Source organism: Phaseolus vulgaris, chromosome 3 (assembly GCF_051622355.1).
Source record: "Phaseolus vulgaris cultivar YP4 chromosome 3, ASM5162235v1, whole genome shotgun sequence".
NCBI lineage: Eukaryota > Viridiplantae > Streptophyta > Magnoliopsida > Fabales > Fabaceae > Phaseolus > Phaseolus vulgaris.
In genome coordinates, this window is record NC_143500.1 from 38,951,155 (window position 1) to 38,964,350 (window position 13,196).

At 28.8% G+C, this 13,196-nt stretch overlaps 2 protein-coding genes across 2 annotated transcripts; one reads left to right on the top strand and one right to left on the bottom strand.

The window, feature by feature from the left end:
- Positions 1–1,601: 1,601 nt before the first annotated feature.
- On the bottom strand, positions 1,602–7,558 carry LOC137807471 (uncharacterized). Its single transcript, XM_068608132.2, has 9 exons — positions 7,257–7,558; positions 5,817–5,901; positions 5,378–5,452; positions 5,255–5,291; positions 3,735–3,818; positions 3,548–3,608; positions 3,328–3,434; positions 2,835–2,900; positions 1,602–1,900 (listed from the first exon to the last, which is right to left on the bottom strand). The coding sequence occupies exons 1-9, from the start codon at positions 7,324–7,326 to the stop codon at positions 1,799–1,801; spliced, it is 687 nt and encodes a 228-aa protein (XP_068464233.1). The 5' UTR covers positions 7,327–7,558; the 3' UTR covers positions 1,602–1,798.
- Positions 7,559–12,044: 4,486 nt separating this feature from the next.
- Positions 12,045–13,196, top strand: LOC150028837 (uncharacterized). Its single transcript, XM_090300145.1, has one exon. It carries the CDS (start codon positions 12,045–12,047, stop codon positions 13,194–13,196), a length of 1,152 nt encoding a protein of 383 aa, XP_090156271.1.

Here is a 13,196-nt window from a genome sequence, read left to right on the forward strand (position 1 = left end):
CTACGATGAAAAATTAGTGTATTTTATTAGAAATTAAAAAATAATTTGATGTATTTAATTTTTTAATTATATAATAAAATTTATTTTCTAAAAATTCAACCATTCTTTAATTATATATAATAAAAAATATTTTATAAAACTTATTCAATTAAAAAAATATTTTATAAAAAAAACTATTTTTCTTTAATTATATATATAAAAATTATAAATAGTAAATTAAAATTATCTAATTTTTTAAATTTTTAAATTTTTTAAATTTTAAATATTAAAAGACGTATATTAAATTATTATATATTAAAAAATTAAAAATATATATTTCATATACTATTTTAACTCAAAATCGTATATAAAATATATGAATTCTAGATTTTGAATGTTTTTCAATTTTATATTATTATATATTAGAAAATTAGAAAATGTATATGGGATATTCAATTTCACATATACATTTTTTTTAAATTGTATTTCTGGTTGACAATTTTAGTATTCAGAAATAGAACTTCACATTTGCAAATTATCCATTTCTGAAAAAAAAAATACCCATTTTAAAAAATTCAAAAAGAAGATACACTACTTTAAGAAAAAACCCAAAACATGTTTACTTTATATAGTCAATAAAAATAATCTTAAATATGTTTGTCAAACTTCATTATAAGTGATCATTAGTGTTACATAAATATTGTTACAAAAATATTATTCCCTTATAATCATGTTCAAAAGAGGAATGTGTATTTAAATTATTCTTATAGTCTTGACTCCTAAGTGGTGTAAGACTATTAGGCGTATGTTTCAATTTGAAATCCATTAATATAACATCATTAAGATATCAATCACCGTATTCAATATATTGTCGATTTTTTAGCTCAGAGTTCAGTCACAATTTTATCTTTTAAAAACATATTGAAAAATCAAGGATAGATAGAAAGTATATTTAAATTATCCTACACAAAAATAAAATGTATAAATTTTTTGAATGTATAACTTCACAACTTTGTGTTTTGGACTCTTAAAACAAACAATGAAATCAATAACCCCATGTTATATAATAAAACTCTAGAGGAATAATCTTTCAATCCTCACAAACTCTTTCATCAAGGCTTCTTGCTATAAAAACTCAACTCAAACCTCGAGTTTCCACTCTTATAAGTGAATAGACGTCATCCCATTTCTCAAAACAAATGTTCACAATCCTAAAGCCAATACTAGATTACCCTTTCTCATTTAGAAAATATTACATATGTATCCCACCTAAAGCAAATGTTCATAATCTTAAAATCAAGAATGAATTATCCTTCCTCATTCGGGTTTTCAAATCAAAACTACAGTAAGATTCATGAGCTTTTGTAAATTGTTTTACTTCGCTATCAACATTCCTATTTAAATCCCTCTGTAAGAGAATTATGGCCTCTCGCGGAAAGCTTTGAATTAACCCTTTTAAATCTTCCAATTGCTTTCCAAAATTGTTTTTATCCCACTTACAGTTAAGCCACAAATAAACGTTAAACGGATAAAAGATTGAGGAAGTTTGGTAACTGAATGGTTAAGCCCCATATAAATGTTAAAAAAGGGGCAATAAGGAACAAAATTTTCTTAAAATGGTATATCCAGATGAAGAAAAGTGAATATAACTTTGACAGTTGACACTGTATTAAGTTGTTGTTACATGGGATTAATTCTGCAGAAAAACTGCGAACTGATTACTCAGATCAGCCATATACAATTGTATATCCGCTTCAAACAGTATTCTCGTTCGGAGTCGGCAGATTAAAAATGAACAGAAACTTGAAAAAACTGAGAACTATTTTTTCTCTTCTTTTTCTTTTAACCATTCAACAAAATTGTCGAGGATCACAGGCCATGCTTGACTGGAGTCATAACTTCGAAGATCACTAAGGCTTACCTGCGACCAACAAAACGTCAGACATATTTTTCTGCTTGCGACTTTTAAAAATGAAGCACACCAACTTTCACCCATCAAATGTACTAGTGTACACATGGATAATTAGACATTATTCTAGAATGATTTGAGTTAACCTCGTTAAATAATTGATACACTTGTATGTACTGAACCAATGTCATTTCTAATAAAAGCTTTTTTATCCTTCTATTTGATTTATTAAACAGCGTCCTTGTACCTACTTTTTTAATCAATGCCAGCATTCCGTAGTCCACTGGTTAGCAAGACCAGTTATAATACCTAATTTCTATGTTTAAAGATCTTTGAATTTGATCAATGGATAAGAAGATAATCAAGATATAAAATAGTTAAGCAAACGTCATATTTTGAACTAGTCAACCCTAAGCTTTAACTGTGATCTGCTTAAATCAAGTCAACTTTCTGCACATTCTTTTTACTCAAAAAACAAGCACGAGTTCAAGTGTTTGGTTTAACTCTGACTCGTTTACACCAGTAATGAATATAAGCAAGATGAACTTGTGTTTGTTTAACAATCGGGAGGGGAAAAAGAAGACTAGCGTGAAGTAAACCCAATTCACAAATCATGAGACTTATGAATTTTTCGAGATGGATTTCTTATGGTGTATGTTTATATATACTGATAGAAGGAAGTAACTAATCCATAAAATCCTTGTTATCATCATAAAAGTAAATATCAGATAGAACGAAAATGTAGACAAATAATTTTCCTCCGGAGGTTTAGCCTGATTTTTATTTTTTACAACTTACTAAGGGCTTCATTATTTTCCAAGAACATATAATATTTTTCAATAGTCAAATTAACCTCACAATCAGATAGTAAACTCAACCAGAAGTGAAAAAAACGTATGATATAAAATCTGAAAGACAAAGTAAGAAAAATTAATAACAGCATTACCTCCTTAAAAAACCGATAAAAATTTCTCCAGTGATCTATGTTTAGTGCCCTGTAATCATTTTGAACCTGTCAAATAAGTATTTCAACCATCAGAAAATAATTTAATGTGTACGGGCATTAAAAGTCTTTTCAACGTCTTCCACCTAAATATACAAGGGGTAACCCAAGGGAAATCACCATTGTTTTATTATACACACTCCATGGGAAGATATTTCAAGAATGTACATTACTTTTAGATAATGAAAACACAAGAAAACAAAACTTTATATAAGCAAATATCTTTCTGCCCATTCTTTTTACTCAAAAAAACAAAACAATAATTACATACAACAAGAACATATTAACATTCTTCACAATCCAGCATATTTGCTGGACATCACTGAAAGTTGTTATCTCAAGTCATTACATTACATACAACTGAAAAAGTTTAAGTACAACGAGCAGATAAGCATAACAATGCATCAGATTATTATTATATAAAAACCTACACTACCTTTAGATATTCAGTTAATAAATTAACTTGAGTAGGGAATTCAGATTTCAGAACTACATTCAACAGCTCGCAGATGGTCTCAATGTCTATACTCCTTTGCTTATCTTCTGAAAGTATTGTTATTTATGTTAGTTACACAGAAATATACAAGAACTAGAAAGCAGAGATGTAGAACAATAAATCTAAATTATGAGTGAAATCCCGGTAATACTAGTTTTACCTGTCAAGCAGTATTGAAATGCATAAGAATAAAAATCCTCAAAGCACTCTGGTACCATCACCTAAACAAGACACAGGAAATAAATACACCAAAAATCTTCTTGAAGGACAACCATAGTTGGTGGCTAATCTCAATAAGAATACAATAAAACTTTACTATGAAACTTATAACAAAAAAAATAAAATACCTCTTTCTTCAGTCCACCAATAACCTTTCTTAACTTTGGGAGTGTATCGGCCCCTAAACATTTGAGCCCTTTTCGCCACTCATCCTATTAAGAATAGGAAAAAACTGATGATGATAACATGTCCAGAAACTAACAATATGGTGAAGAAATTCAAGCTGCCTCTAATGATCATGACAAGAGTGTATAGCACCAGTATAAGAAGATTTTGGTTTGATGACCTTAGATGGCATCAAGCAGTGTTTTGCTCTCTCTCTCTCTCTCTCTCACACACACACACACACGGTCGCGCAAGCAATATACCCAAATATGACAGGATTTTCAACATTTAACAAATGAAAAGTTATTTAACTATATTCAGAATGACCCTCAAAAAGGACCAGATCTCAGACCATGATTCAGCCAATTTGGTATAAAAGAAAATTCTATTTACTGGGGAGAATTTAGTATTTCAGTAATCAACATGAATATAACTGATAGACTAGAGAAGTCCTTGTCTACGAGCTGATAAGCCCGAATGGAATGGGCCCTAGTCTTGAAGATTCAAATGTAATGACGTTGTTGGAGGTTCAGTCCTTCACCAGGCCAATGAAAAAATGCACCATAAGAAACATCAAGCTCTAACAAAAAGACCCAGATTCATTCCTCTACCCAGGTTACCTCCAATGTACCAAAAAAGAAGAAGATAAAGTACAGATAAGGCAAAAGAAAGACCAAAAGAAACCTCCACAAACAAAATCATCCAACTTCCAGTCAAACATGGGCTACAGGACAATTTGAGTAGTTCACATATATACATTCTCACAAATCAAACAATTTCCTTTGAAGACAGAATTTCATCAGGTAATATATCTTTCATGGGACATCAAGAGGCTACTTGCCACCACATACACCAAAATACAATCAATCCCGCACCACTGTTGTCGATAATATTTCTTACGTCATGAGCTCAATACAAGAAAGTTTAGCTGAAGATCCATACCATACCGTTAACTCCCTTTAGTTCTTATTGAAATAAAAGCCTACTCCAGATTGAAGGCCAGAGAAGAGATGAAGAAAAGACCAGCATCAGAGAACACTTGAAATTTACAGTGTCAACCTATCTATTTCACTAGCCACTAGTATTGATTCCATTATTAGCTACGCACAAATTAAATAAACCAATCAGAGTTTTCTTTTAGTGAGGAGTTCCTTTTTTTCTCAATGAGAAGTTGACCCTTTCTTCTTCATTGTGAGCTCACACACACACACACATGTATATAGAAAGAGAGAGAGAGAGAGAGAGAGAGAGAGAGAGAGAGAGAGAGAGAGAGAGAGAGAGAAAGAGAGAGAGAGAGAGAGGATAAATGCAAGAATATACATCAAAACATTGAAATGTAGAAATACATCAATACATGAGTATTAAATTAAGGGTTACATCAAGAGCACAAATCCAAGGTCAATACATAAGTATTGAAATGTTGTTCACTAATTTCAGCAGTGTGTAAATAAACTAAGATTGTAAAGCAATACTCTCTACCAACCTTGGAAAAAAAACCTTGTTTTTCAGCTTTCATTTTCCTGATAAGATAAAAAACATATATTTATAGTGGTCAAAAACCAGTTATATACAGGAAAAGGAAAGATTAATCCAGTCCATAACTTACCAAGCAAGGATCAGCATTCTAACATCTGTATGATCCACATGCACATCTTTACAAAATGCCACAATCCCGTCTGGGCTGACGAACCAAACAAAAAGTACAGAGAATATCATCAAGAGGAGTGACATAAACTTTAACGAGGGCAACAATCTTAAAACATAAAGGAGAGGCGTTGAGCCTCAACACGCATAATATTGTTGAACACGTGCCATATTTGTTAACTAAATTTATATAAAAAAAAATAACAGACCTAAGCAATTTCTAATTCCTTATTAAAAACAGTGCATTGAGAAAATAAATAAACCAACGTGTGCTACTTAAACATAAGCAAAGTTCCAAGAAAATAATTTAATTTTAACTTAAGCATGATATGTTCTAATCCTAAACCAGATCAAAAAACAACTAAAGCATGCCACAATGATTTCAACATGCACATACTTACTCAATCAAACCCAGTGACTTATTTGCATACGTTTCAAATAGGTTATCTATTCGATCAAATTGCTTTGTGGTTGATTTCTTTGGTTCTGAAATAATAACATGAAATGAAATCATTACTATCACGAACTCAGCAAATTAAAGTCAGCATTAGATGGAAAAGGTAAAGATAAAAGGAAATATTTCCACATTAATATGAAAAAACTAGAAACAGTCATGAATAATTAAGGCTTACGGTTCAGGACAATAAACATTGTGAAATATTTCATCATACTTCCAGAGTCCTTTGCCATGCCGATATACTATCGGAAAAAATAGCTCAGCAAAAACCAAATCATTTATTTGGAATGCAAATAGTTACATTTTTTACACAAATCTAACCAAAAGGACACTAATTATTTTGTCTATGGGGATGCAGTTGCCTCTCTCAATAACATCTTAGGTCTCACCACTAGGGTAATGCTTTTACGTCATAGCATTTTAATAATGTCCCCCATAAATAGATCAAGCAATCTTCATGAACTGTAGAAGTATTAAGCTAAAATTGCTCTCAGATTGTATTGGCTATAAACATGGAGGCTGTCTTGATAACTGGCATCATACTATTGTAGTAAGCTGCAAAAATGTAGTGCCAGATAACAGAAAAGCAGCCTCCCAGAAGATATGTACTCTGGATTTTAAACTGCTGCGACATGATTAATTATTTAATACGAAACAGACAATCTCTTAACAGCACAGGTGTGTTTTACAATTTTTATATGCCACCATGTAAGAAACAAGTACCGTTCAAGTTATGTTCTTGACAAGTACGTTATGTTCTTGCAGAACAGAAGGTAACCGGATGCACAATAAAAATACATAAGGTAAACAGCACATTGCAAATAATATAGATCATAATTGGGCATTCTAATAACAAATTGGCTGAGTATTACACAATTAACATCACATGCAAATGATTCATAAACAATCGAATATTATCTATTCTGGCTAAATGGGTAATTGATGGGAAGCATCCCATAAACAAGATAGACACCTAGCACCATCACCACCCTCTCCCTCAAAATTATCTCGTAAAAAAAAGCAAAGAATCCAATATTGTTATCAGCAACTGCCACACTGAATCTGATCAAATCGTGTTCGAATTATAAAACCACAACACCAAAACCTTGTGTATTCAAGCTTTGAATTTTGAAGCGTTTAAATCCAACATCACATCCACAACTTTACCACAGGAAGACGTAGTCCAATTACAAATATTTGACCTCGATCAGCACAGAGATCGATTAAATTTGCCAACTTTGGCACTTGGCCACAGAAAAACTCATTGCCCCACAAATAAACAAAAAAATAATTAAAAAAAATTCAAGATTCATTGTTCTTTAAGTGAATATTGTGATTCGATTTTCGCGGGGGAGAACCAATCGGAAACGAGAAATAGAAGTACCGGTACGAAGAGAAGAATCAACATCAGAAGAAGTGATTGGTGGGGCCGCTTTTCTTTTGGGACGAGGCATCTTCCCAAATTGTGCAATGAAACACTGTCAAAGCTTTGAGAGACACAATGGAATCGATTCGAAAGAAATCAGAGAAAGTAAACCCTATTCACAGAGGATGATGACGAACAAGAGAAACCAGCACAGATTCAAGGTTTAACCAAGGTTTTATAGCTTTGGAATTAGTGCTGCTTCCGTCAATCTTTTTTTTCCTTTCGTAATTAATTGCATAAGCTTAATTATCACATTGTAACATAATTAGAAATCACTCTCCTCATGATTTTTCTAGTGATTTTCATAAAAAATAACAAATGTATATATATAAAATTAAAAATAAAAATCTTTATATCTTGAATTTAATTTATATGACAAATATCTTAGGAAAAAAATGGCTTTTCCTTTTGTACTTTATTGATTTATTTTCAATTTATTTTTGTGCTTATAAAAAAATATACTTCAAAATATTTTAAATGACCGTATCTAATTGAAATTTAATTTTGTTCTCGTTTTATATGATTTCATTTTTCTTAAAAGTAATTTAGTTTTGTAGTGGGAGAATGAAGTGATTCTCTGAAAGGTGCAGATAAGCGCGTTTTGAATAAGAGAGGGTTTTGTCGCGGGATTCTGAACTGGAACAAGGTGTCATTCTGTAAAGAGTTAATGTTGTGTGGGCCAAAATATTTATTTTATTTTTGTATAATCACGTAATATTAAAATTGTTTTGTAAAATAAAGTTGATATATTTTATATATTTTAATTGGTTTTCTTTAATTTGATAGATAATTTTTTTGATATTCAAGTTTAAAAGATAAATAGAAATACAAATAAATTCAATAATCTTAAGTTAATAACAATCTCTCTTATCTCCCCCTCGAACTTCAAGAAAAAAAAATCTTCAAATAATTATCTTGATGTTACAACAATAATAAATTCTCATTACTCTCTGTTTTTTTTTTAAATAATAAAGTCAAAATTGTTTGTATATAATGTTAAAGTATGTCCAACCACAAAAACGTTGTCATTCCAATTTTCTTTCTTATTCAGTTCGACAAAGATAGATGTTTGCCATTTTTTTCTACTTGAATTTTGGCGGGTTATCAATCTTTTAATCAAGATGAAAAGAGGATGTGTGAAATGTGAAGAAACATGGAACAAGAAAGTTGGAAGGAGGATAAAGATGAAGAAAAAAAAAAGGATATTAACAATATCAGAAATAATTTATACAAATTTAATTAACTAAAATCTAAAAAAATATATATATATCATAATTTATTAGGTAAATATATTATTTAATTTGATTTTTTTTTTCAAATCAAACTGATTTATTAATAATTTTAAATTTTCAATATGATTTTTAGCACAATTATTATAAAATTAGTGAAAACACAAGTGTGACATAGGCATCCATATTTTTATTTTTATTTTCATAAATTTATATGTATTTACATTATTTGATAACACTCGGTATCACATATTTAAATCTTTGTTTTTTTTAATGGTATTTTACATGTATATGGATATTTATATGTATATAAGTATATTTTAACAATTGACAATGTTTTGTGAATTCTCATTTTCTAGTCTTAAAAAATAAATATACAAACGATGTAAAATATTTAAATATTTGATACTCATCGTTGTCAAATAATACAGATAAACAGACATTGTCAAATACTATAAAATACAAATACATTGTCAAATATTATAGAATACAGATACACATAAGTTTATGAAAAAAATAAAAAAGTATAAATACACATAAATCTATATTTCATTTAAATAAATATAAATATACATATAATAATAATAGTAATAATAATATAAATATAAAAAATGCGGATACACTCTCGCGTCTGTGTTTCCACTATAAAGGGATTTCTCATTATAATCGTTTTTTTGGTGTACACAAAATTGTTTCCGATTCTACCTTTATTTAATATATCTCATTTTATTAATACAATGAAGTATTTTGTCATTTCATATGATTTACTTAAAAAATTAAATTATTTTTTAATTTAAGGCAACAAAGAGAGCATATTCTTACATTTTCACACAAAATCTCACATATAAAATAAAATAACCTTCACTTTTAATCACTCTCTACACTTCATTTTTCACTTTTCAATTTCGACTCATCCAAAATTATTTGTGTATGTATGTTACATTTCTATCATCTTGAGTAAAATAGAAAAATGCAGATACGCATGCGCAATTGTGCATATGTTTCTACTAGTTAGATATAAATATTTTAGATACCAACTTTAAAATTTAAATAATTGATAAGTAAATCTTAGGTAACTAATTAGATATCAATTTAAAAACTAATTATCAATAATAGAAACTAATTTAGATATTATTTTTGTTTTAATCTCTAAAATAGTATATAATTTAATTATTATAAAAATTAATAATTTTTTTTTGGTAGAATTTGATTTCTATTTAATAATTTTTAATAGAACAATATCTGAGTCATTGTGTTTTCTATTATGTTTAGGGATAGTTGGTCGGTTATAGAATTCTTGTAATGTCAGATCACATTATTTTTTCCACCTCATCTGTAACAATGGTTTTGCTATAATATAATCTACTTCAGTTTGGCGCTTATACTTGTATCTATTTATTTATAATATTTCGTAATAATTATTGTAACACATCTCCAAGTTGTTTGTGGCTCCTTATCTATGTAGCATAGATACGGATACGGACATTGACACGAATACGGATACAAAAATACGTATTTATGTGCACAAGTAAAGTATGTTTCAGATTTTTTTGGGAAGCAAAATGATGTTTTTCATGACTGGTTCAAAAGAATTCGTTCCTTATTTTTATAATCATAATAAAAATTTATACAATAAATTTGAGTTTTTAAAAATTATTTATTTATTTATTTTAAATTGTGTTAGAACCATGCTAAAATTTTTATAAATTCAATAAATATTTTTTGAATTAAACACTTCACCAAAAGTGTTCTACAGCTATCATATGAGGATCGACACCAATACATATATCTGACACGGACACACTATTTAAGAGAAGTGTTCGAGCTCTCTTATGCATTATAATGCACTACACATGTTTTTGAATGCATGGCCATTGTATTCCAAAATCCTCACATCAGATAAATAGGTATAAAATATGGACCTTTGTTCACTACTAAAATTCTGGAATTTCTCATACTGAAGATGTATACAATATTAAATTTATTACTTTTCACTCACTTAAATGAAAAATAAATAATAAATAATCATGTGTCATATAAAAAGGTTAACTAGTCATCGTGAATAATTTTAAATTACAACTTACTCAAAAAGTGAAAATATATCCACTTTTAAAAATAAAAAAAAATATAATTTTTCAATGTCCAATAAGAAACTTTTTTTATTTATTTTAATCCTTATAAATATATTATTTATTAGTTTAATCTTTGATGATATCTGTTGTGTGACAATTTTAATTCAAATAAGTAATTTTTATATTTTATTCAGATCTTTCATTTTGTCTATTAATTAAAACAGTTTTAGGGAGAGATTGGAACATATTGAATGACTGAAACTAATAAAAAAATTGAAAAAGGACGTATATGTATATGTATCTATATTTATATTTATATTATATTCATATCTATATCTATAACTATATATCTCTATCTCTATATATCTATATACATATAATATAGTTTGTTATGGATATTAAATTCTATTGATGATATTCATAGAATAAAAATTTATGAAGAAATGATTTCTTAACAAATTATTATATTGTAAGATACTAACTAAATACTTTTGATATATTTGCTCTTTTTAAATTGATATATAATTGCTTACTCCAAATATTAATTCCTTAAAACATCTTCAATCAAATATAAAATAATCTTAAAATATACAATATATTACTTAAGAATAAAAAGTTCAATCTAAAATCATTATGAGATTGTAATCAACTACACATTTTAATTAAAATATTTGGTTACTGAATTTGAAGGATTTCCAAAATATCAATCTCATCAATCAAATAGTTATCATTGCTATCAAAACTAAAATAGCTTTCTTTGACTAAAATTTGAAATCTTTTTAGAATGTATTATATAATATTTTCTTGGAGAGATTTTCTAATGATGATTTTGATGTTATCACTTTTTCCTTATTTTTGACCGTACAAATAAAAAAACGTATTAATTAAAAAAAATCAAGATTTTCTGTTAATATTTTATTTATTATATGCATATAGATAAAAAAAAATTATCTTTGTAAATTTTCATAACCGTAGTTGTTTTTCCTATTTTTATATATTCATGATCATTAAACTATAAATAGTCTTAAACTGAACAAAAAAATATTAGTTAAGAATAAAAGTTGATTATCATTGTTATAAAAATTAAAATATGGCTTTATTTGACTAGAATTTGAAATCTTTTCAGAATGTATATATAATATTTTTTGGAGAGATTTTGTTAATGATAAAATTATGATATTTTTTTTTAAATGTACAAATAAAATAACGTATTAGTTTAAAAAAATTAAGATTTTTTGTTAATATTTTTTTAATTGTATGCATATAGATAAAATTTTCTTATCTTATCTTGGTTAACAATTTTTTTATCTATTTCTATATATATTCATCCCACTATAAAATTGAGTTTTACCGATATCATATCATCTCTCTTTTGAATTTGCCTACACACTTTTCTCTACTTTTCACTTTTTTTTCTATACTTCTCTCACTAACCTCACCCAGCCATGGCTATGATTTCAAGCGAGATATTTCCTATTTGTACTTATTTGCCAGCAAAATCTCTTTACAGATTTAAAGCTGTGAACAAGGGGTTCTGCAATCTTCTAGAAGAAGGTTTTTTCCTAGTGAATCATGTTCATAACTCGTTGAAAAGAGATGATACATGTTTCTTCTTACAACTAGAGAGGCCATGCAACGAAGAAGTTACGTTGCACCAATTACCTTCGCGGCAAGGAGCAGGTGTGTCTGGCGAGGTTCTCCAGTTCTTATCAAAATCCAGTCAAATCTTAGCTTCAATCAAGGGATTGATACTTTGTCGTACAACAGATAAGACACCTTCTGAGTTTTACATTTGCAACCCAGCTACAAAGTCTCGGTTACCAATTTCTTTACCCACCCATGATGAAAATCTGAATACACGTGCACATGTTATGATCATGTTGTTGGAGTGTTATGATGAGTTTGATGATTACATGGTGGTTCATTTTGAAACCCCAACTGATTGGTCTTCAGATTATGCATGCAAAATTTTGAAGCCTCGGGAAGGATCGTGGAAAACAATGGAAAAAGGTTTTTGTGCAGGTGGTAGAAACATGAAGTTTAACATGCCTGTGCATGACAATGGAGTCATCCACTTCATTTCAGATTGTGGCTCTTACATCGCTAAAGGGAGCCCTTATTTTGAACCATATATAATGTCCTACAATCTCAAGAATGGCACCTCCACAATGCTCAAGTTGTCCAAAACTGCTAGAAAAAGCTCAACGGATAAGAAGTGTGACATGAGCATTTTCAACTGGGGCAAGGTGTCAACGGCAATTTTCTCCATTTGCTTGGTAAGACTTAAAAGATCTACTTTCAAAGTTTGGATTCTGAAAGATTATAAAACAAGTAGGTGGAGAAGAATTATGAAGATAAAGACAAAAGAAATGGGTTTGAAGGAAAAATACCCTACAATCACAGGGTTCACGGTTATGAATGGTGAACTTCTCATTTTTGCTACTGAAAAATATATCTACAGTTGTGGCTTGACTGGTGAAAATTATATGAAGATTGAAGAAATATGTGAAAATAAATATAAATACTATGTTTCTCTTACTCCATACATGGATACTCTTCGTCCCTGTGGACCTGAAGCTACACCTTTGCCATGTTAG